The sequence below is a fragment of the Xenopus tropicalis genome, chromosome 7 (assembly GCF_000004195.4).
Source record: "Xenopus tropicalis strain Nigerian chromosome 7, UCB_Xtro_10.0, whole genome shotgun sequence".
NCBI lineage: Eukaryota > Metazoa > Chordata > Amphibia > Anura > Pipidae > Xenopus > Xenopus tropicalis.
The window spans coordinates 53,807,031-53,833,330 of NC_030683.2; the positions used below are offsets into that span (position 1 = coordinate 53,807,031).

At 38.6% G+C, this 26,300-nt stretch overlaps 1 protein-coding gene across 4 annotated transcripts in view; it reads left to right on the top strand.

Moving 5' to 3' along the window:
* Window positions 1-26,300, top strand: part of dlg5 (discs large homolog 5) — a 111,514-nt gene that overhangs the window by 37,195 nt on the left and 48,019 nt on the right. For all 4 annotated transcript variants that reach the window (XM_031905938.1, XM_004916019.3, XM_002937130.4 and 1 more), the window contains exons 6-15: window positions 3,202-3,461; window positions 4,605-4,917; window positions 6,139-6,369; window positions 6,529-6,713; window positions 6,872-6,997; window positions 8,278-8,410; window positions 8,846-8,973; window positions 10,564-10,739; window positions 19,904-20,007; window positions 20,095-20,187. In XM_031905938.1, the coding sequence (XP_031761798.1) occupies window positions 3,202-3,461; window positions 4,605-4,917; window positions 6,139-6,369; window positions 6,529-6,713; window positions 6,872-6,997; window positions 8,278-8,410; window positions 8,846-8,973; window positions 10,564-10,739; window positions 19,904-20,007; window positions 20,095-20,187 (1,749 nt within the window). The remainder of the gene's footprint in view (window positions 1-3,201; window positions 3,462-4,604; window positions 4,918-6,138; window positions 6,370-6,528; window positions 6,714-6,871; window positions 6,998-8,277; window positions 8,411-8,845; window positions 8,974-10,563; window positions 10,740-19,903; window positions 20,008-20,094; window positions 20,188-26,300) is intronic.

The following is a 26,300-nucleotide window of genomic DNA, read 5'->3' on the forward strand; positions in this document are numbered from 1 at the left end:
GTACTGAGATAAGTTATACTCATATATTAGGGATGCACTAGATACATGGTTTTGGCATTTGGCAAAGTGTTCAGTTGACCCAAATCCAAACCCTTAAAGTCATGTGACATTAAAACTCTGGACAAATTAATGCAAATCTACAAGTCTGAAAATTAGGGATTTGTCGCATTTCTACAGGAGCCAACCATATGCAAAGGTGATGTGATCTTGTTGGTCTCCAACATGTGGACACATTGAATGCTTTGATATTGTCTTCCCAAATAATGCTTGTTTGGGTCCTAGTTGCTGTATGAGTAGTTGAAGATGTGCAGCTGTCAATATTCTTCAGAAGTGTAAAAAAAAAAATCACTCCTGGGGGGGGGATTCACAGAAGTGCTAATACTGAGACAAAATAAAAGTGGAGATAGATTTGTTGGATTTTCCACCTAATTCACAAACCTCTATCTCCACTTTTGTGAATTTGTCTTTTAAACAGACAGTTTTCAGAGATTTTTTTTATGAATTTGCCTTTAGTTCTTAGTAAATCTGTCGGTGCCATCAAACCCAGTCCCACAGCTACATGAGCCTTGGGGTAAGGAATTTACCAGCAGGATTTTGCATTTCATATGCCATTTGTCATTTCACTTTGGGGGCATTTCCTGAGGGGTAACTTTAGTTTGCCCAGGGAAACTATATATCATTTTTTCAGGACAATCTGGGCTTTCTATATTTCTGTGTAATTCCTCTCCTTAACAAGATGTAAGGGTCTAAATACCTTCTTCTCTAGCCCTACTCATTACTGGTCAGCAGCAATCCGGCCCACACACCAACATGCCCAGTGAATAGAGCTAGGGCCCGCTGGGTTTTTATCTAGTGCCCCGTTGAGGCCAGTCCAACCCTGTACCCCAATATCCCAATTTGGGTGCCAGTGTGTTTACTGTGCAGTTTACTGATCACCAAGATGGTGGATGGGAACAGGTGGGGGACCAATGCTGTCAAGCAGCTCTGTAGTTCTGCACATGCTATGGGGGCACAGATAAGTTGGGGCAAATGTCAGTGAAGTGATTAAAGAGGGGGCACTGCTGCTTAAACTAGAAACTTGCCTGGGGGGCTTTACTTTTCCTTTTAATAAAAATGTTTACAATATATTCACACAAAATGTATTATTGCCTCATTCATTACGCTAAAACTAGCATAACAATGCAAATGTGAGGTAAAAACTTTTTATATATAAGATATAAATTAAACTTTTTTTAATCAGTGTTTTAATTGTTTATAAAATGTTAATGAGGCTTTTTGCACCTATTGTTCTAGGGTTAGACAGAAACTTGTCCCCTAACAATAGTCTGCTAATCCCCATTAATATGTTAACGATCCCCCAATGGGGCCCCTCCCTAGGTCCCCCCAATGGGGCCCTTCCCTATGAGGGGAATTCACAAAAGTGGAGAGAGCCTTTTTTTGGAGTAAAAGTGGTGGAAAAACTGGTGGAAAACACTTTCTCCAGATTCACAAACAGAAATCCGCCTAAATTCCGACTCAACTGCCACTTTTCCATTTTTGGTGAAAGAAAGACATTTTACAGACACTTTTGTGAATTTGTTGTTTAAACGACATTGATACGACGCTTTAACGACATTTTTCCCCCTGCATTTTCAAAATGGAGTAAAGCTCAGTGTAACTCTGTCAGACCAATTCTAAACTCTTTTGTTTTGCTTAGTTTCACCCAGTCTCCATTGGGGGATCATTAACATATTAATGGGGATTAGCATCTTATTGTTAGGGGACAAGTTTCTGTCTAACCCTAGAACAAAAGGTGCAAAAAGCCTTATTAACATTTTATAAAGTTAAACACTGATTAAAAAAAAAATTATTTATATCTTATATATAAAAAGTTTTTACCTTACATTTGCATGATTATGCTAGTTTTAGCTTAATGAATGAGGCAGTGAATATATTGTATACATTTTTATTAAAGGAAAAGTAAAGCCTCCCAGGAAATTTTTTAGTTTTAGCAGCAGTGCCCCCTCTTTAATCACTTCACTGACATTTGCCCCGACTTAACTGTACAGAGCTGCTTAACAGCATTTCCCCCCCACCTTTAGCTGTGCCCCTTCTGTTCCCAGCAGCCATCTTGATGATCAGCAAGCAGCACATGCACACTGGCACCCAAACTGGGATTTTGGGGTACAGGGTTGGACTGGCCCAACAGGCCACTGGATGAAGACCTGGTGGGTCCTAGTCCTGTTGGACCCCTTTTCACCGGGCATGTTGGTGTTTGGACCGGATTGCTGCTGAGCAGTAATGAGTAGGGGCTGGAGAAGAAGGTATTTAGAGCCTTAAATCTTGTTACAGAAGTGGAATTACACTGAAATATAGAAATCATTAGAAAGCCCAGCTTGTCCTGAAAAATATGATGTATAGTTTCCCTGGGCAAACTAAAATTACCCCTCAGGAAATGCCCCAAAGTGAAATAACAAATGGCAAATGAAATGCCAAATCCTGCGGTAAAATCCTTACTCCAAGGCTCATGTAGCTGTGGGACTGGGTTTGATGGCACCGACAGATTTACTAAGAGCTAAAGGCAAATTCATAAATAAATGTTGGTAAAACAACAAAATCTGAAAACTGTCTGTTTAAAAGACAAATTCACAAAAGTGGAGATAGAGGTTTGTGAATTAGGTGGAAAATCCAACAAATCTATCTCCACTTTTATTTTGTCTCAATATCAGCACTTTTGTGAATTCCCCCCAATATGTTATGCATTAAAGGAGACCTGTGCCGAGTACTAAATGGAATGTAAAAGTATTTGTCTACCCCGCTTCTATGCCCAAGGCAAAGAAATGTGGCAGGCAATATATAATTGACATCTGGGATTTTTAAATGTCTTTATAATGGGTATGGTTTTGTTAATAAAAAAAATAATTTGGGTTTCATGTTTAAAGGAGAAGGAAAGGCAAAGTCACTTGCAGGTGCCAAAATGTTAGGTAAGCGATTAAAGTCACTTGGTGCCTAACATTTTGGCACCCCCAAGAGACTTTGCCTTTCCTTGTCCTTTTATTTGAAAAGGACTAATTATTTTACAGCTTATTATGTCTGGATGACAGGTCCCCTTTAATACCAGTAACCTGTACAGCAACTTTTGGGAGAGAATTTGACAACTTAACTGTTCTCCGTGTAATGCAAGCTGTAAAGGCTGTTTTGTTATGTTTTAATAATTTGCAGGTGGTCAAACAGAATGGATCTTCTGAGCTTATCAACAAACTTTATAATACTGCTTTGGACAAGCTAGAAGGTGTAAAGAAGGATTATGACTCCTTGCGGAGGCAGTACAATGAAAAGGTCTCCAGTCACAACTTAGACCTGGGTCGGCTAGAACAGAGTGAAGAGGAAAAGAGAAGTTTGCAGAAACAACTAGAAGGGTTGCTGAAACAGAGAGAGAATGCAATACACTTTCAACATCAGTTCTCTTCTTCTATGAGAAGGTAAAGTATTTTTAGAAAGATTCAATAAACTGCATTAAAACCATTTTTATGTGGTTTTGGATAAGTCTTGCACCTAAAAGGGCAAATTCAAAAACTTAAAGTCACTACCTATTTCCTTTTCTACAGGCACAAAAAAAATACCAGTTCACTGAGAACCTTCTGTATAAACAAACCTTTGCTTCTCCCAGCTACAGCCTTTCATACTTTGATATAAGGAGTAGCTTATTACACATAGGACTTTTCAGGGAATGGTGATTTGTTTTGATTGTGCTTGTATAATTAGAAAGTAGAATGTGACTTTACGTTCAGTTTCAGCTATTGTCCTGTATATATAGCAGGGAACATAAGTATTGAACACGTCAAAGTTTTTCTAAGTAAATATATTTCTAATAAGGCTACTGACATGAAATTTGCACCAGATGTCAGTAACCACCCAAGTAATCCACACAAACAAAGTCAAAACAAACAAGTCTTTACATTAAGTTATGTGTAATAATGACTGAATTGTTTGCTCAGGTGTAATTTTACCTATTCTTTCACATTTAAATCTTGAAGATTCTGGGGGTCTCTGATGAGCTCTTCAGTTTTTCCCATAGATTTTCAATTGGATTCAAGTTTGGTGATTGACTGGGCCATTCTAGCAGCCAAGAGTTTTTTTGGCTGTGTGTTTGGGACCATTGTCTTGCTGAATATATTTTTACATTGAGTTCGAGATTGTGTACTGTTACTAAACAGTACACAAGCTGGAACTCAATGTAAAAATATATTCAGCAAGACAATGGTCCCAAACACACAGCAAGTAATAAGAAATAACAAAAACCAGCATCATTCTTTATTTAAACGATAGATAAAAAGTTTATTCTGAACAAGCTCACTGACCTAATATTGACAAACATTTAGGGGTATGCTGCCACTTAAAGCTACTAAAAGTAAATGTTGCAATACATAAGCTGGATCTTATTTATTTTTTTTAGCAGAAAGCTATAAAAAATTATTTAAGCATGTTTTAAAAATAAAAAAGATTATATGTGATAATAGTTACCTGTAATAATATTTATAGTAATCATTTACTTTGGTGCTTTCCAGTGTTCTCTTTAGGTTAAGTAATTCAAATAGCAATGGCAAATGTTTTGTCTTCATCAGGTATGATTCCATCCAGCAAGAATTAAACAAAGTAACTTTACAGAACAAAGAGCTTCAGAGGGAGATGGAGCGATTGCAGGCAGAGGCCACACGCTTTAAAACCATGCAGCTGAAGGCTTCCAAGGAAGCAGAGAAATATAAGGAAGAAAGAGACTCTGTGTTTAATGAATATCGTCTAATAATGAGCGAACGAGACCAAGTCATCAAAGAGATGGACAAAATGCAGACTGAGTTAGAGCTTGCACAAGGCCGATTAAAGAATACTTCCAGTGAGAAGCGGGTGGCCAGTGAGGAGATGGAAGCACTTAGACAGGTAAATAAAAAATCTACATTTGATATCATAAGACCCACCATCTACATTTATTATTAATTCTTTTCTTGTTTGACATTGGAATTACCAAGCAATCATCCCACTGTCACCTCTTCACTGGAGGGTTTGTAATTCAAGTTACGCAATCATATCTGTGAACTTGCAAATAAGTGATTTCAGAGGCCTGAAGTCTATTGCTCATTGGGCATGATTAAAATGGCCACTACCCATTACAGGTTGACCCTAATTAGGCCTCATAATTGCATAATATGATCCACAGTTGTTACTTTTATATCTTTCAGTCTCATTTTTATCAAATATTTTTTGAAATTGTATGCATATTTTAATATATTTCATGATTCTTTTCAAAACAAAAAGAGTTTCTGTTTTTATTCTGGAACCATGTTTCTTTTTTGCCAGCTTTAATATTATTAATTTTAATTTGCTTGGTGGTGGTTGCTTTGTTTAAAATACATACATACGTACAAATACTGATTGATACAGGAGGTAAAAGAGTCTGTGCTCAATAGAGTTTATATTTGTGACTACCTTTTCCTAGAAAGCAATATTATTTATTGTAGAATTAATCTTTTATTAAGTAATTTCCTATGATTCTGGCATTCAGCATCATTTTGTTTTTTGTTGTAGGATCTACACATTTAATTACCTTACTAACTGGTGTAGCAATTCAGGCTGTTTGGATTGTTCTGTTTTAAGAGTTAAACTGAACAACCTGTTTGCTGACCCCTATTTGCACTTGTAGGGCAGCGTGGAAGCACTTATCAGCACATTTTATATACATAGTTCACCTATTTTTAAACTATAATATGGTGCAAATTCAAGATCCGAGATCAAGATTTGAGGCAGAAACTCATATACAATCCAGTCATTTGGTGAATATTCATTGGCCTAGATGGGATATGGTTAATTGGAGCCATGCATTCATTTTAAGTGAATGCTTGAGTTTTTAAACAATTCTTTTATGTTTGATGTATACTCTTGTCAAGACTGACTTAGGATATACTCTTGTCAAGACTGACTTAGGATAGAAAATAATATTTTGTGCAGGATATTTGTTTACATGTAAGACTTATTTACGGCTGGAAAATTGGATTTGCAAAGTTATTATTCCACTGGTTTATGTTCAGGATTTTTCCATTAACACAGTTTATCTTGTTCAGGTTGATCGAAAGCAAACTGGTGCATAAACTTTCTCATCCGCAGGAGCTGAACTCCGCTCTGGTGGAGCGTGACAGATCAATTTTTGAGAGAAATGAACTTCTAGAAAAATACTGCCATGAAGTAAAGGACAAAGCAGAGGCCCAAAAAGAACTTGACCAGGCATGTAAGGATATAGAGACTGTGAAGGAAGAGCGAGATGTGGCAAGGAAAGAGAGGACAGAGGCCATTATACAAAGGGACCACCTACTGAGAGAATACTACCAAGCAAGACAGGTACCTATATACTATTTAAAATACAGATTATGTGGTAGATAACATTTCCAGGCTGGTGCATCTGAAAGTACCACACAAAAAACTAATGTGAAAGGCACTTTAAATGCTTTTGTACATGTCTCATTTTTTTTTTTTTTATTGCCATTTTGAATCTCTCAGATTCAGGATTCTGCCACTCTAGACATGGAGAGAGCCAACAAAGAAATTGAAGTGCTTAGGAAACAATATGAAGCTATGAGTCATGAACTTAAGGAGGCAACTCAGGAGGCAGAGGTAGCCAAATGCAGGCGGGACTGGGCCTTTCAAGAGAGAGACAAAATTGTGGCAGAGAGAGAGAGCATTCGGTGAGTGTCCTGTTGAGATCTCACACAGTCTTCCTGCTCTTCAGTAACTTACTTACAAGCATGTATTTGAAGAGGGTGTGTAGGTACAATGCATAGACATATATACATTATGCATATAATAATAATTTAAGGATTGCTCTGTACTTTGTTTTTGAAAGGACTCTTTGTGATAACTTGCGGAGAGAGCGTGATCGAGCAGTTAGTGAACTCGCAGAGGCTCTGCGCAACCTGGATGATATGCGAAAACAGAAAAATGATGCATCAAGAGAACTAAAAGAGCTTAAGTAATTTGTTACTGCTTCATAAATATATATATATAGAGAGAGAGAGATGGTACAGGTAACTTTTAGAACTCCAGCTATGTAACAAATACAGCGAGACTGGCAAATTTACGTTTGCCCGTCTAGTGTCTTGCAGTAGAAATCTGACGCCTTTAACTGCATTATAATTATTTTTTATGACTGGTACTCTATTGGAATATATAAAGAGGTCCAGAAAGCTTCTACTTTATTTTTCTTCAGTTGATTTAAGGTGAGGACTGGTAATTTAGTAATATGTGCCACAATTACAAAAAATGGGGCAAAGTTGAAAACATGGGCAAAATTCACTCTTCACTCTCATACCTGCATTCAGTAGCACTACATACAAAAGGGACAGGGGTTGGTAGCACATGAGCATATCCTGAAATGCCACGCTAGGGATCTACTTGCCTGGCAGCCTCTGACAATAGTTTACCTGTCAAGCTCTGTGCTTAAGCCAGCATGCAGGGGAGGTTACTACTTTTCCCTCTGATATTTACATTAGGTAACGGAGAGTTAGGTCTAAGATTAGGCTTTTTCCTTTTTGGCTTACAGTTTATGGCACAGAGGGATATTTGCGGTAATTTGCCACCCGCAAGTTTTCCAGCTCAGTGGGCTTGAAAATGCTAGGAATTACTTTTCTAATGACTTAAGTGGTAATTGCCTGGACCCTGCCTTTGCTCTTGTGTGCATGACGCACAGTTGCAACATTTGGATTGAAAACTTTTTAAAAACTGTTTTTTGAGGGTGGTAAGCAATTACATCGGTTAAATCCAGATGCTGTTGCGATTATATGTCAGGTACACTGACTACTACTTGAATTATTCTTTGCCAGTTAACTTGTAAAAATGAAAATGGGCAAAATAGATAGACTGCGCAAAATAAAAAATGTTTTCAATATAGTTAGGCAAAAATGTAATCTATGAAGTCTGGAGTGAGCAGATGTCTAACATAATAGCCATATCACTACTTCCTCCAGTGAGAAGCCAATCAGTGATTTGAGGGGGGGGGGGGAGGCATATGGGACATAACTGTTCAAGTTAGTTTGCATTTGAATCTGACCTAAAGAGAGCTGAAAGCAGGAAGTAGAGTTCTGGTTATTATGTTTGACATCTGGTCACTCCAGCCTTAATAGATTACACTTTTGCTTAACTCACTATATTACAAATATTTTTTATTTTGCGTAGTCTCTCCATTTTACCCAGTTTCATTTTTACCCTGAACTGTTCCTTTAAGAATATTTTCTTAATGTTTGTTTTCACAAGAGAGAAGATGGATAATCAAATGGAGAAGGAGGCACGGTTCCGGCAGCTCATGGCCCACAGCTCCCATGATTCAGCCATTGATACTGATTCACTGGAATGGGAGACAGAAGTGGTAGAGTTTGAGAGAGACCGGGTAAGAGGGAAGTTTACATTTTGTTCAGGAAGCAGTGCTTCTCATGCTTTTATCCCATCAATGGACACTTGCCTGCCAGTGTCAAACATCATGAGAGCATTCAGAATGCCATATATGGCTGGATGAAGAAGCACCAGCATGTATTTCTATAGTATTGAGTTTTGGTGGCATAACAGTTTGACAAAGACTAATCTAGAACACTGTATGTATAGGAAGATGTTGTACTTATCTTCTTAAAGTCATGATAACTAACTTTTTTTTTAAAAACTTTGTACAAGCTTTTTTTAGCTCTTCTTCTATGTTCATTATGTTTGCTCTGTATCTTTGATTTATGTTTAGTTAAATCAGTTTAATATTTTGTTGTATTGTACCACCTCAGTCTTTTTGTTATGCGTTGCAGTACCTTTGATTTGATTTTAAATTCCTGTGTAATAGGAGGATATGGACCTTAAAGCTCTTGGCTTTGATGTGGCAGATGGGGTTAATGAGCCTTTATTTCCAGGGGAGAGCTGTATTTTTGTCACCAAGGTGGACAAAGGCAGTATTGCTGATGGCAGACTAAGGTATCATATTTTTAATAAATCTGGGTAGTATGAAAGCCTTTTTTAAAGCAATTTTTAAGTGATACTGACACTAAATAGTTCTCAGAATATTAATATACGTTAAAATAGTGCTGGGCGGTATACCGGTATATACCGAACACCGTTTTTTTAAAAAAAAAAATTATAAAAATTTTTAACTTACCGGCATACCGGTGTGGGCGCCTCCTGGCAATTTTTTCTTACTATTTCCGGGTTGTGCGCGCTGACGTTACGTGCGCGCTGACGTCACGCGCGCAACCCGGAAATAGTAAGAAAAATTGCCAAGAGGCTCTGTGAGCTGTCGGGGGTGCCTGCGGCTGCCTGGCCAGTAAGTTATATTTATGTGAAGGGGATGGGGGGGTGTTTGGGGTGGGGGGGTGCGGATGGGGGGGTGTTTGGGGTTGGGGGTGTTTGGGGTTGGGGGTGTTTGGGGTGGTCACCTAATCATGCATGGGGAAAAAAAAATACCGTCAAATACCGTGATACCGATATAATAAAAAAAATACAGTGATATAAATTTTTGGTCATACCGCCCAGCACTACGTTAAAAGTTACCTATAGGTATAAGAGCCTGTACTCCGGTTGCATGCGTATAATGAGCGAGTGCCACAACTCACATGTGTGTGATGTAGACTGGTGAGTCTCACATGTGCATAATGAGCGAGTTGGGGGTCTCGCTCATTATGCGCATGTGCGCTAAATTACATGGCCTACCACACAGGGATCTTCCTTCCGGCACAGGCAGCCTAGTGCCTGAGGCGATTTTTTTTTTTTTTTTTTAAAACCAACTTTTGCACAACCACAGTGCGGAAAGCAATTTTCAGGTGATGGTGCCCTTTAAGGCTAACTTATAAATAGCATGCAAATACAATATAATGATAGATGTAAAAAAAAAAAAAAAAAGGTTTATAGGAGAATGCAAGTCAAAATTTAAAACTGCCCAATAGTCCTCCTATTGTTTAATAAAAACGCCACACTTTTGGCTCACCTAATCAAATATTTACTCAGTCACACTTACTTCACATTTTCTAGAACAGGCAGCCATCTCTAAAAAGGTATTATCCCTTCCTTTCCCTCCTTGCTTCATACTGCACATGTGTTTCATTCCCTCCCCCCCTCCCCTCTGCCAGATCCGCTTCTGATTTGCTGGTGGGCATGTGTAGCTCAGAACAGCAGATAGGATCAAGTTACACACATGCTCAGAGAATAGGAAGGCTGCCGCTGGCACCTACAGGAAGGACAGAGAGATTTCAGTGATGTCACTGTAGTCTTCACACTGCTGTAGGCTGCCAGCACCATATCTCAGAGAAGCAAGCAGGGATCTGGGAATTTAGATATGCAGTAAGTACTTAAAAATAATGCCTTTAGACTTACTTTTAATTTATATTAAACTTTCATTGTCCTTTAATGTTTAGTATCAGTATCTCTTTAAGGAAAATAAATAAACTAATTTTAGACAAGCTTAATAAAAAAATATTTGTACAAAATTGGAGAAATGGTGGAATTACAACCACTTCAAACAGACCTTTTCTATCTTTTAAAGCAACTGAAGTTCAGATTTTGATTTTGTAGAGTTAATGACTGTCTCCTCAAGATCAATGATGTGGACCTTGCCAATAAAGATCGTAAGCAGCTTTTAAAAGCTGTGCTGAGTGGAGGAGAAGTAATTAACATGGTGATCCGAAGAAGGAAGTCTTTAGGAAACCGGATAATCACACCTCTGCATATCCACTTGGGAAGTCAGAAAGGTACGCTCTCTGCACAAATACAAAAATAAGGGAATGGCAATAAGAGATTTACCAGGTGTTACCATTGACCTGGAAAGAGGACAATCAGTCACTTTGTAAACAATAGTTACACTTGCATTTTGCCATCTTAGTTTTTGAAGTGTTCTTGTGTGACCCTTTTCATAAATAGGGAACAATGTTACTTTGTATTTAAAAGCTGTACATAGTATATATAAATTAAATATACACACGTTTTAACATAAAACCCTCTCATTCAGATTAGTTTGTTGCTTGATGGGTTTGGTCTTCCCTAGGCAGCTGAATAGTAGAATAATATTCTGTATACATGAGATAGACTTCTCATATGAATTCAAATGTGTTTGTTTTTAAAAAAAAAAAAAACCCTCAAATCTTTGTTTGCATTAAAATTAGGGATGCACCGAATCCAGGATTCGGTTTGGTAATTGGCTAGGGTTCGGCCTTTTTCGGCAGGGTTCAGATTCGGCCGAATCCAGGGTCCTGGCCAAACTAAATCCTAATTAGCATAAATTAGCATATGTAAATTGGGACTTGGAAGGGTTAAATATCTGTGAACACGGAAGTGAAAAAATTTTCGCCGCGTACTGCGCCCTTTACCCCAGCCGGATTAGCATATACTAATTAGGATTCAGTTTGGTATTTGGCCCAGTCCCTTGGGATGGATTCGGGGGTTTGGCCGAAACCAAAAACATTTTCTTGAAAACATGAATTTTTATTTTTCAAGGTTTTTTTTGTACATAAAAATTTTTAAATATTCGAGTTTCAGAAACTCAGTTTTGCATTTTTTTTTTTTTTTTTGCTAATAAATTAAATTTGTCCGTTATTGTGTTATATAATTCCCTATTCTTAGCTAATTTTTAATGGGTCTTCAGTTTCCAGCAGCCAAACAACTATTTCACTCTGAGGCTCCAATTTTGTTTCTTTTCTTCTCTCATATAAACCATGGCATTGGTGCTTGGAAAAATTGGGCTCTAGCAACCAGATTATTGAGCGTTGCTAAACAAAAAGCTAAATAATTGACAAACAATAAATAATTAGGACCAGCTGAAAGTGTCTCATTGTCTACAGTACTTTGAAAAAGAAGTATTTTCTTTATTTTTTAATTATATTTTTGAATGTTTTGTGTGCCCCTTCAATATTTTTCCCTGCAACAGAAAACTGAATCTTGCTGTTTACCAGCTGGAATTCCAGATCACTTAACTACACCAGGGTATTTATGTTTACCATACATTTTTATACTGTTGCAATGACTCTAGTGATGGTTTTAGGGTGAAGACAGACAGGGCAATTAGCTGCTGCGATGAAAAACACAGTTGTGGTGACTAATCCCAGCAACTTATCTCCGTGCACAAGCATACAAGTCACTGTGTGCAATTTGTACCACACGGGGACTAGTCACTGTGACTTTTGCGGGGACGGTTAGTTGCCACGACTGGATTTTAGAAATCATAACGACTAATTGCCCCGCCTGTCTTCACCTTAAAGCATGTATAACTTTCTTGAATAAGAAATAAATGGTGTGAATAGGAGCCAAATGAAGTGATGATAATTTATTTTCAACTGGCAGAAATATGCCATGTACATGTGTACATCAATATACCACCACAGTGTGATATCACTGAGAAGAAAAGCCCAAGGAATAATAGCAACAAAGCTCCAGTACTGGGGACTTATGTAAATTCTGTTCAAATTAAAATATTGCAGCACCACCATGGCATAGCATAAAATAAATTTTATTTCAAACTGCCATAATTACAGCAATATTTCAAAATCATTTTTGGTTATCTTTTGGGTAAAGGTACATACTTTACTACAGTTCTAATCACCTATAGAAATCAATCAGTATTAGTAACTACTGGTCATCTGTTTAAAGCAAAACATCTTATTAATTGCTCTGTGTTACTGCACCTGGACAAACAAGGTGTGTTTTATTTTTTATGGGGGGATTGAGTACTTTCAAGTTAGCTTTTAAGCAATGTAATTGAATGAGCATCGTCCACTTCCTTTTATATGTATATATGATAACAACAATTGTTTACAAATTGTTTAAAATGAATATATTATCTGTATACTAAGATAATTCTCAATTAATACAACTCTAGAAAAAGGCTTTCCTTTTTTGTATCCACATTTCCTTGTGAATTTTTGTGATTTTTTGCAGATGCAAAGAGCAAATGAAAGACAGTACATTGAAAGCAGTTAAACTACCTAACTGCTTAATTGACTTATATCATAATCTTTTTTAACCCTTTAGGCAAAAGTATTTTCAAACTCTGTATCTACCTAACTTCACACTTGAAGAATTTATCAAGCCTATCATCTCCCCTGATGGGTCTGGGAATATGTTATAATACCTAAAATCTTAACTAGGGACAGTGTTGTCTCAATCAGCAAGCAGCTAGATTATTTCTTTTTGTAGTGTTTTTCCTTTTTTAAATTATATAATATATAATTGTATACCCCTTTAAAGAACAGTTAAAGGACAATAAAAGGTTAAAATAAAGTGTTTGTAAGCACTTACAGCACATATGAATTTCAGTGTTCCTGGTATGTTTTAGGAGGAATGGCTCTCTGTTTTGAGATCACCAATTTGTAAATTGAAGAAGTAATTGTGATCTCCAATTTGCTTCTCGTTTGTGTCTCTGCGCATGCTTGTAACGGGAACCTTTCCTACGTTCTGCCTTGGCACATTCCCTGCATTATTTGCACACAAATTAACTCAGGCGGAGGGATTATTGATGCATGCGCACAATGGAACAGTGAGGGAACTGAAGCAGGGTGGTGGTGTTAGGGAAAATGGGCAACAAATTGGGGATCGCAATAACAAATGTGATCTCACATTACCATAGTAGGACTATTCATTGGTATAGTGGGTTAGATTTGCCTTTTGTTCTCCTTTAAGGCATTCTGATTTCCTATATCTGTATTTTTAAATGATATATGGTTTGAAGGGTTTTGTCAGTGTTAGGGGATTTTGTGACGTTACAAATTGACTGGGGCTCATTAATTTACACTGGGTTCCTGGGCAGTAACCCATAGCACCCAATCTAAATGTGCTTAAAGGGGAAGGAAAGGCTAAGTCACTTAGATCGCTTACCTTGTACCCTGGGCTGGTGCCCCTGTTAGGAGAAAAAAGCACCAGCCCAGGGTACCTGTAGGAAGTGCTTCCTCCTTCCTTTTTCTTCTGCCAGCGAAATCCGTTGGCCGGCGCATGCGAAAAGGAAGGAGGAAGCGCTCGCTGCTACCCCGGGCTGGTGCTGTTCTCTCCGTACAGGGGCACCAGCCCGGGGTAAAAGGTAAGCGATCTAAGTCACTTGGGGGTGCCTAACATTTTGGCACCCCCAAGTGACTTAGCCTTTCCTTCTCCTTTAAAAAGAAAGAGCAAAAAAATGTAGAAAGGAGATAAAATCCTGTAAAAAAATCTTCACCACCCTTCCAGATAAACAGAAGATCATCTATGTAGTTAACATACATTACAGTGTTCTCGCTGAAGTGTGAACCCCATATATATTAATTATCCCACTTGGCCATATAAAGGTTAGCAAAGGACGGCGCAGAACTACTTCCCATAGCCGTCCCGGTGGTCTGAAGGAAAATCTGATCATCAAACATAATTTTTTTTTTTTTTTTAATACAAACAAAAAACACTCTACTAAAAAATCACTGTCACTGTTGAACTGTCAAATTGCCCTGAGAATATAAAAATTCTGAGATAATCTTGGCCCCCTTATCTTGAGGAATATAGCTGAAATCACATTACCCATAATAATGCAGACCATTGAATATTAGTAACTAAATTTAACAGGCTAGTGCTATCCTTTAAATAGGATCTCTCACTATGTACAATAGGCTGTAAAAAAAACCCGTGAATTCAGAGACTGCACTGGTTGGGGACTTAATTCCTGAAACTATAGGACGACTCTGGGGATTAACCAAAGTCTTAAAGTACTTATAAAGTACTGCTATGCTAGGGTTATCATTATATAGGAACCCATATTCCAAATCTGTAACGAGGCCTTTGATCTTTGCTCCCAAAAGTAATGATTTTAGCTCATCCATAAAGTTTGTTGGATTAATCCTCAAGAGGAAATAAGTGGTAGTTTCTACGCTCTATTTATGACATACAGTCATGGCCCAAATTGTTGGCACCCCAGAAATTTTTCCCGAAAATCAAAGGGAGGAATAAAAGCAAATTGGACATAATGTAACACAAAACTCCAAAAATGGGCTGGACAAAATTATTGCCACCCTTAACTTAATATTTGGTTGCACACCCTTTGGAAAAAATAACTGAAATCATTCGCTTCCTATAACCATCAATAAGCTTCTTACACCTCTCACCGGGAATTTTGGACCACTCTTCCTTTGCAAACTGCTCCAGGTCTCTCTTATTGGAAGGGCGCCTTTACCCAACAGCAATTTTAAGATCTTGCCACAGATGATCAATGGGATTTAGATCTGGACTCATTGCTGGCCACTTCAGAACTCTCCAGCGCTTTGTTGCCATCCATTTCTGGGTGCTTTTTGATGTATGTTTGGGGTCATTGTCCTGCTGGAAGACCCAAGATCTCGAACGCAAACCCAGCTTTCTGACACTGGTCTCTACAGTGCGACCCAAAATCCTTTGGTAATCCTCAGATTTCATGATGCCTTGCACACATTCAAGGCACCCAGTGCCAGAGGCAGCAAAACAACCCCAAAACATAATTGAACCTCCACCATATTTCACTTGTAGGTACTGTGTTCTTTTCTTTGTAGGCCTCATTCCGTTTTCAGTAAACAGTAGAATGACGTGCTTTACCAAAAAGCTCTATCTTGGTCTCATCTGTCCACAAGACGTTTTCCCCAACGGATTGTGGCTTACTCAAGTACATTTTGGCAAACTGTAGTCTTGCTTTTTTATATTACTGTATCAGCAGTGGGGTCCTCCTGGCATAGCGTTTCATTTCATTTAAATAGTTATAATAGGATAGTTCGCGCTGACACTGATGCTCCCTGAGCCTGCAGGACAGCTTGAATATTTTTGGAACTTGTTTGGGGCTGCTTATCCACCATCCGGACTATCCTGCGTTGCAACCTTTCTCCAATTTTTGTCTTCCGTCCACGCCCAGGAAGATTAACTACAGTGCCATGGGTTGCAAACCTCTTGATAATGTTGCGCACTGTGGACAAAGGCAAATCTAGATCTCTGGAGATGGACTTGTAACAAGGGTGCCAATAATTTTGTCCAGCCCATTTTTGGAGTTTTGTGTGACATTGTGTCCAATTTGCTTTTTTTTTTTTTCCTCCCTTTTTTTTTGTTCTGTTCCAATACACACAAAGGGAATAAACATGTGTATAGCAGAACATGTGTTACTGCAATACTTTTCTGTGAGAAATTTTCTGGAAACATTTCTGGGGTGCCAACAATTTGGGCCATGACTGTATCTGAGTAATCAGGAATACTAGGATATAATCAATTTCAGCACTTCTGTGCAGTGATACATATAAAAAATGCAGTGATACAGATACAAAATGCAGTGATACAGATGCTGCCCAACACTAAAACTGAAATGGCTCCAAAAGTACAAGACAAAATGTTTACAATGCACAAACAGTACTGTACTTCTTCTAAAAAAAATAGTCATATTAGACTTCAGTTTGGAGAATATGTTAGGATGTTGTTTATTGATTTTTCTGCTTTTAATATGATTATTCAACAAAAGCTCATTAATAAGCTTGAGGAATTGGGAGTCAATATACCACTTTGTTATTGGATTTTGGATTTTTTAATGGCATAGCCACAGTCACTCACTTGGGGTCTACATTCTGTGTCTCTCACTAGTAAAGCACAACAACTGCTCATCTTTTTGCCAATGTTAAGAAAAGTAAACTTTCTCCCTCTATACTTGTATCTTTTTATATAGAGTTATAGAGAGTGTATTGACAAATTTTATCACTGTGTGGTATAGAAATAGTAGTGCTGCTGATCAAAAGACACTGCAGAGGATTGTGAGAGCAGCAGAAGAGATTTTCTCTTCCTTCAATTCAAGATATTTTTAAAACACGCTGCTCCCAGAGGGCAGTCAGCATTGTGGGTGATCCTTCGCATCCCTGTTGCAATTTTTTTAACCTTCTGCCATCTGGTAGGCGGCATCGAAGCATCTGTGCCTGGTCAGCTAGATTATGTATTCGTTTTATCCCTCAAGCTATAAGATTTAAAGTAGGACTCTTTTAAATCATGTCAGGTCTTTTATAGTCAATTAAGTATTTTTTTTTTCTTACAATAATGCACAATTGCCTTTTTAGATTAAAAATAATAGCTGTGGCTTTAGCATAACACTTAAACATAGGTTTTGTATGGTAAATTAAGTGGCTTTTGGTATACTGATATATTCATTATATGGAAAGGATAGTTACATAGTTACATAGGGTTGAAAAAAGACCAGTGTCCATCAAGTTCAACCCATCCAAGTAAACCCAGCACACTTAACCCACACCTACCAATCTATACACTCACATACATACACTATATATACAACCACTAGTACTAACTGTAGATATTAGTATCACAATAGCCTTGGATATTCTGATTGATCAAGAACTCATCCAGGCCCCTCTTAAAGGCATTAACAGAATCTGCCATTACCACATCACTAGGAAGGGCATTCCACAACCTCACTGCCCTCACCGTGAAAAACCACCTACGCTGCTTCAAATGGAAGCTCCTTTCCTCTAATCTAAAGGGGTGACCTCTGGTGCGCTGATTGTTTTTATGGGAAAAAAGAACATCCCCCAACTGCCTATAATCCCCTCTAATGTACTTGTACAGAGTAATCATGTCCCCTCGCAAGCGCCTCTTTTCCAGAGAAAACAACCCCAACCTTGACAGTCTCACCTCATAGTTAAAATCTTCCATCCCCTTAACCAGTTTAGTTGCACGTCTCTGCACTCTCTCCAGCTCATTAATATCCTTCTTAAGGACTGGAGCCCAAAACTGCACTGCATACTCAAGGTGAGGCCTTACCAGGGACCTATAAAGGGGCAAAATTATGTTCTCATCCCTTGAGTCAATGCCCTTTTTTATACAAGACAGCACTTTATTTGCTTTAGTAGCCACAGAATGACACTGCCTGGCATTAGACAACTTGTTATCAACAAAAACCCCTAGATCCTTCTCCATTAAGGAAACCCCCAACACACTACCATTCAGTAGATAGTTTGCGTTTATATTATTTCTACCAAAGTGCATAACTTTGCACTTATCAACATTGAACCTCATTTTCCAGTTTGCTGCCCAGTTATCTAATTTTGTCAAATCGCTCTGCAAAGCAGCAGCATCCTGCATGGAACTTATAGTTTTGCACAATTTAGTGTCATCAGCAAAAATAGAAACAGTACTGTCTATGCCCACCTCCAGGTCATTAATAAACAAGTTAAAAAGCAAAGGCCCAAGGACTGACCCCTGCGGTACTCCACTAACCACACTGGTCCAATTAGAAAATGTTCCATTTACCACCACTCTTTGTAATCTATCCTTCAGCCAGTTCTCTATCCAATTACAAATATTATGTTCTAGGCCAATATTCCTTAATTTGATCATTAACCTTCTGTGAGGTACTGTATCAAACGCTTTAGCAAAGTCCAAGTAGATGACATCAACTGCCATTCCAGCATCGAGGTTCCTGCTCACCTCCTCATAAAAGGCGACTAAATTAGTCTGGCAAGATCTGTTACGCATAAAACCATGCTGGCACAAACTAATAGTATTGTGAACTGCAATGTATTCAAGTACCCTATCCCTTATTACCCCTTCCAAAGGTTTTCCTACTACTGATGTCAGACTAACAGGCCTATAGTTTTCAGGCTGAGAACGGGATCCCTTTTTAAATAATGGCACCACATTAGCAATCCGCCAGTCTCTTGGCACCATGCCAGACCTCAATGAATCCTGAAAAATTAAGTGATAAAGATGAATTAAAAAGCTGCACAATAATTCACATTGCACTTTGGAGTATAGTTTATAGTTATAGTTTTAGCATAACATTTAATTAAAAATGCCAAAGGAAAATTGTGAAATTGTGCTAGGCGCTGTTAATAGTTAATAATTGAAAATGCTGGTTTGCTGAATTGACAGCAGTAATTAGATAAAGCTGGTTTGACTTTTTTGGCACATTATTTATTCCTTGCTCTGTATATACACAATATGTTTTTGCATTTTGCACTTTTTTAGCAGTATGTATGTTTATGAAATGTAATATGTGTTTTTCTTTGTGGGCCAATAATAATTTTTAATTTTGTCCCATGTGTATATTTTTTATGCAGATATGATGGCAATAAAGTTTGACTTGACTATCTGGAAACTCATATTTTAGAAAGCTCCAAAATATGGGAATGCCCAAACTTTCCAAAGAGTCTAGTTTTGTATAAACTTGTATGATAAAATCAGTGTGCCAGTGTGGTCCTAGTCCAATTGTATTCCTAAACCTGACAATTTTCACCATAAACATATCAAGCAGGACCTACCGAGGGCCTGACTGTGTGAAGAGGTCAAGTCAGCAGTGCAGGTTCCAAAAATGAAACAGGTTATTACTCACAACACTGCATAGAAATCCAAGCAAAAAAACATTCCAATAATAGCTTATGTGCTTCTAGAAAACAAGAAATCAGTGATGCTTAATCCATTCACCAGAAAAAATGTGTTCTCCGTAGTTTAGAATAAACTCCAACTGAACATATGGCTCGACTTTGCCTAGGTTGTTTGCCCCAAAAAAACTTTGCAATAAAGGCATTTTAATCTACAAAGACAAGAGGTGCTGTTCCTGTTCTTCTGTACCAGGATATGCCGATGGAAAGTGGCCATTGGGGAACCTGCACTACTTCTAACTAATCACAAGGCTTGGTGCTGACTACTACTCTCCAATTTGCCTAGGACAACACCCATTGACCTCTATAGCAACTCCCAAGCTTTTAGATGGCAAGGTTTTACATTAGATTTTTGGGGGGTTTTTTGTGCTTAATAAATACAAGACATTCAAGTTTTCGAAACATGACTCGAATTTGAGTTTTTTTAATAACAAAAAACTCAAACTCGACTGTTGATAAATCACCTCCCCTGTGTGTACCCAGTAGCTTATATGACTTCATCTTTTCTCTCCGTGTGACAGATAGTGGAATTTCCCTGGAGAGTGGTGTTCTTGTATCTGCAGTAGTACCTGGAAGTCCTGCCGCTAAGGAAGGATCCCTTGTGGCTGGAGACAGGGTAGTGACTGTAAGTACACATATAATGCCTAACAGGCTGACATTTTGGTTATAGAGTTTTTATGGTTACTATTTACTTATACATTTTTTAATGCAGATTAATGGCATTTCCCTGGATAATAAATCAGTTATGGAGTGTGAGGCTCTGCTGCGGAACTGCCAAGAATCTTTGAACCTTTCTCTGCTGAAGGTAATTTGGCAGTCAGTGCCCTTAGGTTGTCTTTGTTCCCTCTGTTTGCATAATTTCTTTTCTGCAACCATCACCATGAGGCATTATTATTGATACATAGAAGTGCATGCAGCAAACGAGTATATTAAAATGTATAAACATCCATAAATACAACTGCCATGTTTCTCAAGCCTACTTACCATCTCAAAGTGTACACTGACTGTGCAGCATTTAAAGTGACAAACAGGAAATAATTCTTAAAAAAATCACATGTAAACATTATTTACAAAAGTTAGTAGAAGAAGAAGTCATAGTCCCTATTTTTGCTTCCTGAATAACTTTTTCTTTATAGCCCCTCTTTCTAAATTTATTACACATTATTTCTGCCTCATGTCTTTCTCCCTACTGTTCTCCTGTGTTTCACTCATGATTCTTTTCACTCATATTAATTATATGTTAATAAGTTATCTGTGTGCCGCCTGAATTTGTACCATGAAGTGTGGTCTTCAGTTCCTTGATGTGATTGCCACTTGCACTGAATCTGTTAAACCATGATACAGTGCTCCACTACCTGCCGTATCCCAGTCATCATTGAACAACATGGCTTCTGCTGATGAAGAATTTGTATCTTTAATTGAGGAAACAGGTACCAGAAAGCCAAAATCAAAAAGTCATCCAAAATATCATAAAAGCACAGGACTTGATCATGCTCTACTTCACCAGTTAATATACATCCTGATCAGACTCCTACTTTGGTAATTCTGTCACAACAACAGCACTAGTGCGTGCTACGCAAGATATTACTGCACAAAGACCACCCAAACATCAGCCACATAACCCATAAGATCAATCCACGCTTTAAACGCAGGCCTCAGTTTCACAGCAGACTGCAGTTCAACATGACCCACATTAAAACCATACATCCGCAGAAATCGCTTACTTCATGGCATGGTTTCAGTCTACCATTCAGGCCACACCGGAGAGCTGTGGTTAAACAACCACAACCCCAGAGAAAAAGAAAGCGCAAGTGGTCTCCATTTCCTACTTTTGAGGACGAGATTTCTGATGCATCTTCGGTTTCTTAAGGGGACTTAGGCTTATACTCTATCTTCAGAAGAAGCATCCATTTCTGACTTACAAACAACATCTTCGGAGGACACCTCCAAACAACCAGAAGAGGTCAAGAATCTCTCTAGAGCCATTTTTTTTAACCTTGGAAATTAAAGAAGAGCAGGTTTCCCTTTCAGCTAAATACACCAGATCATTTCCAGTATGAAAATCAACTAGTAAATTGATTGACACCAAATGGTTACAGTCAAACAGGAAGAATAATATTCCTCCAAAATTCTTTAACACATAACCAGTTCAAGAGGTTTTTAAAGTATGGGATAAAATTCCCAAAGTAAACCCTCCTATTCTGAGATCTTGTAACACCATGTTACCAACAGCGGAATATGTAGGATCTTTTAAAGACCCAATGGACAAGAAAACGGATTCAGTTCTAAAAATCCATCTTGCCCCCAGCAGCAGCTACCTTTACAGTAGCAATAACAGTGCCAGGAGCTTTTGCTTTCACCACCCACTTATCTTTAGAGGTTCATAAAGAATATAGAGAAGATCAAATCAGCTCTTACCTTTCTGGGAGAAGTGGCACTAGACATTACTAGCCTCGCAGCCAGAGCATCAGCGGCCTCAGTGGCAGCACACATTGTACAGAGTCAATTGTCTAGTGATACAGCCTCAAAAAATAGATTTACCTCCTTAAAGTTTTCCAGTTCCCAATTATTTGGTTCCAAGCTTAAGCAGATTGAGGGAGGAAAGGGAGCCTTTCTACTGTAAGGCAAACACCCACTGCTTCATTTCCACAGAAGAAATTATCATAGCTCCTGGACTTCCAATAACAACAAGCAATCCAGACCACCAAGGCAACAGGCCCAAGGACAATCCCACAGGGGTTTTAGATCCTCACGGCAGACTAAAAATAAATTCATAAAGAAGCCTATTTTATCTAAAGGTCAGGAGTCCTGACTAGTCTCATACTACAGCAGACACCCATCAAGTTGGAGGAAACTTTGCCACAGCATAAAAACAATCCATCACAGATCCTTGAAACATAATTTCTCAAGGATACAAAATTCCAACAGGTTGGAGCACAATTCAGCAAAATTCAAAACCTGCTTTAAAGAAAGTTCATCCTGCCAGTTCCCACTCAACACCACTTCTCAGGGTTTTATTCAAATCTCCTTCTAGTTCCAAAAAAAAATGAAGGATACTGACCGGTACGAAATCTTCACTCCCTCAACTTTGTTAGATGATAGGTTCAAGATGGTGTCCGTTCTGTGAGTTGTAAAAGCCCTAAAGCCAAACCCTTCTTGGTAAAGATAAATATCAAGGACGCATACTTGCACGTCCCCATACATGAGACCCATCAGCGCTACCTAAGATTCGCCCTAGATCAGGCCACTTCCAATTCAGGTCCTTGACCTTTTGCTCTCATACCCTTCGCCAACATGGTTGGCTCATCGACCATCAGAGGGGCCTACCCTGATCCAATACTGAGAATTTTTTGGGACGACCAGACTCCATAGTCCGGAGAGTATTCCTGCCTCCACCCAAGACTCTAACACTAAGAAACACAACCTTACAGCGAATACAAAACAAGACTACATTGGGCCACAACATCCTCAGCCTGTTAAGATTCATTGCAGCAAACATAGAAGCTGTTCCCTTCACCAGAGCACATCTTTGACATTTGCAATGGTTTTTCCTTCAATACTGTAACAGAGACCTGTTGCAAATTCTTCCCTTACCAACAGAAGTCATGCACAGTCTAACATGGTAGACTTCACTACCACAGTTGCAGTGAGGCAGACTCTGGGATCTACTGGTCCAGGACATCATAACAACGGGTACAAGCCTTTTGGGCTGAGGGGCATCTTGGCCCCCATGAGTCTGCCAAGGAAGGTGGTCAATATGAAGGAGAAGCAGGGCACATTCTTCAAGTCCTGAGACCAAGCTGCATATCAACACACTGGAACTCAGGGTGGTATTCAATGCCTAAAACCTTTGGCAACACCTCCTATGGAACAGACATGTCCGGATACAATCGGACAATGGCACATAAGTTGCATGCCTCAATTGCCAAGTGGATGAAAAGCCCCTCAGCTTTGCAAGAGGTAACACGGATCATGGAGAGGGTGGAACAACAGGGCACGCACATATCCTCAATCTGCATTCCTGGGGATCAACATTGATTAGCGGATTACTTTGGCAGGAATACCATGGACCCTGGGGAATGGCAGCTGAAACCTGAAGCCTTTCGGGCTATAACAACAAAATGGGGGACCCCCAACAGTGGACTTAATGGCCTTCCGTTTCAACGCATAGCTTCCCTGGTTCTATGCCAAGGTCAGTGACCCCAGGGTGGGGAAAATAGATGCTCTAGTCAGTCCATGGACTTGTCAAATTATTATTACATATTCCCACCCATTCCAGTTATTCCCAGAGTGATCCAAAAGATCAGAACAGAATCCAGTTACTACTGAAGAGATTGTCAATTTCTGCATTTATTGGACTTTCTTCAGCATCATCAAGACCTTGGTGTCTCAGCACTAAAGGTCCAGGTATCAGCCCTCTGCATCTGTTTCAGACTCGGTGGGCTCTTCTACCAGAATTTAAACAATATTCTGCTACGCATCCACACACCTCACAGTGACCCCAGTCCTACCATGGTATCTTAACTTGGTTCTCAGTGCATTGCAGCAAGCTCCTTTTGAACCCATGGCTAGTGTACACATCAAGTTTGTCTCCTGAAAAGTTACCTTTTTACTGGCTGTTTTCTTAGGACGTATGGTGTCAGACCTCACTGCCATATCCTCTAAACAGCCCTGGCTGTTGTTTACCAAGACAAAGGCAGTATTACGTACAATGTCTTCCAACTTACCCAAGGTAGCTTCTGCATTTCACATAAACCAGGATATAGTTATTCTATCCTTTTTATCCTAAACCTTAAAATTATAGAAAGAAAACTAGACCCAGTTTGATCATTAAAGTTCTACATCAAGAGATCATCTAATTTCAGAAAAACTGATACCTTGTTAATTCTGTTTGGTCTAAACAAATCTGGGCTTTCTGCTTCCAGGGCTACCTTAGCAAGATGGATAGTGTCCACCATTGCCCAGTCATATACCATGGCAGCATCACTTAATCGCAAGACTCACTCCACTAGGAAGGTCAGCACTTCCTGGTTAATGCATGACTCTCCTGACATTATTTGCAAGGCAGCAACTTGGAGCACCCTGTGCACACCGCTATGGGGCAACCTCAGTTTTCCTGCACTGACAGGTAGGGCCATACGTAGAAAAGGAGATTTTCTTACCTGAAAAATATTTTTCTCCTGGAAAAAATATATTTTATGGACAAAAATTCAACTGATTTGGAAATCCTCAGTTTCTCTTGAATGTGCCAATACCAGATATATACAGTTTTATGTAGATTTCTGAATTCTATAGATCAAAAATTCCCAGCAGAAAATAAAATTTTCAAAGCACTACAGCAGAATATGGCCAAAGCCAAAAATCCTGGAATATTAAGTTTATTCCAGGAAACCATATATTTGTTATGTATGTATACATACTAGCTGTGAGGCTAGTATACAGAGGCCCTCAAATGGATACATAGCAGACAAAATTTCCATGGGCACAAACAAGTAACAAAGAACAATTTAAAATGCATTAAAATCACTAAAACCCAATAAAAACAATGTTTTTTTTGCCTAGTATAAAAAGATTCACAGTTTGAATACTTTAGCTTGTGGACAGAAGCAAACCAGCAGACACGTAGTTTGCACAATTTCTTATTATTCATTGTATTTACTTCAGATAAACTGATATATATTCGAAAAGGAGCAAAACTGATCATATATTTACACAAGTCCAGGTATGTTGGAGGAGGAGAAGGAGGAGGAGAAGGAGGAGGAAGGTCCAGGGGATGAAGAGGAAGGTGTCTGCAGTGGAGAATATGGTCTGGGGCAGCGGTGAGGGATCCAGAAAGTGCTGGCAACAGCAGACAAGTAGTTAGCACAGTTTATTATTCATTGTATTTACTTCAGATAAACTGATATATATATTCGAAAAGGAGCAAAACTGATAATATATTTACACAAGTCCAGGTATGTTGGAGGAGGAGAAGGAGGAAGAAGGTCCGGGGGATGAAGAGGAATATGTCTGCAGTAGAGGATATGGTCTGGGGCAGCGGTGAGGGATCCAGAAAGTGCTGGCAACAGCAGACAAGTAGTTTGCACAGTTTATTATTCATTGTATTTACTTCAGATAAACTGATATATATTCGAAAAGGAGCAAAACTGATCATATATTTACACAAGTCCAGGTATGTTGTTTAGTATGTATTTAAAAAACTTCCTGCAGATTCCAAGTTATTCAGTCTGAGACATGAGCAATGTCTTTATATTCAAAACAGATTTATTAAATCAATAAAACTAAAAGCCTAGTTTACACTACAGTACACTACAGCTGATTTTTTCCATGTTCTTTGTAATTCCATGAGTCTTGCTATATGGAAACCAAACAAGATGACCTTGACTGTTAACTTGTTGGTTTCATGTTGTTTCACCAACGAATCATGAAAGAAAAAATTACGAAAGTAAATGCCACCCTTAGATAAATGACGGCTCTTTTTAAAACCCTATTTCCTCTTTTCCATTTTCTTTAGAGTGGTGTAAAATATTTGTGTATATTTCTTAAGGTAATCAAAACACACATCTTTACAAATGTCAGAACTTTGAAATGGATTCTGCAAGTGATTGAAAGGTTGCGATGGATGATGTAAAATCAGGAAAAAGGTGATATTGAGCAGAGAACACAGGGCCAAGTAGTAATGCCTCAGGCGCAAGTAGTACTTAGCCCAGCTCTGTTACACGTCTCTCTCACATGCTGGAATGTATCACAATTAACAAGTAATCAAAATGCCTTCACACACATTTTAGGTCTGTCTGCTAGACACTAAATGGCACAACCACAGTTCCTTCCAATATAAGTACTATTTTTTTAAAAATACTTTTATCTTTGTTAATGTTTTTATTATATTTTTATTGGTAGAGTAACTCCAACTAACAT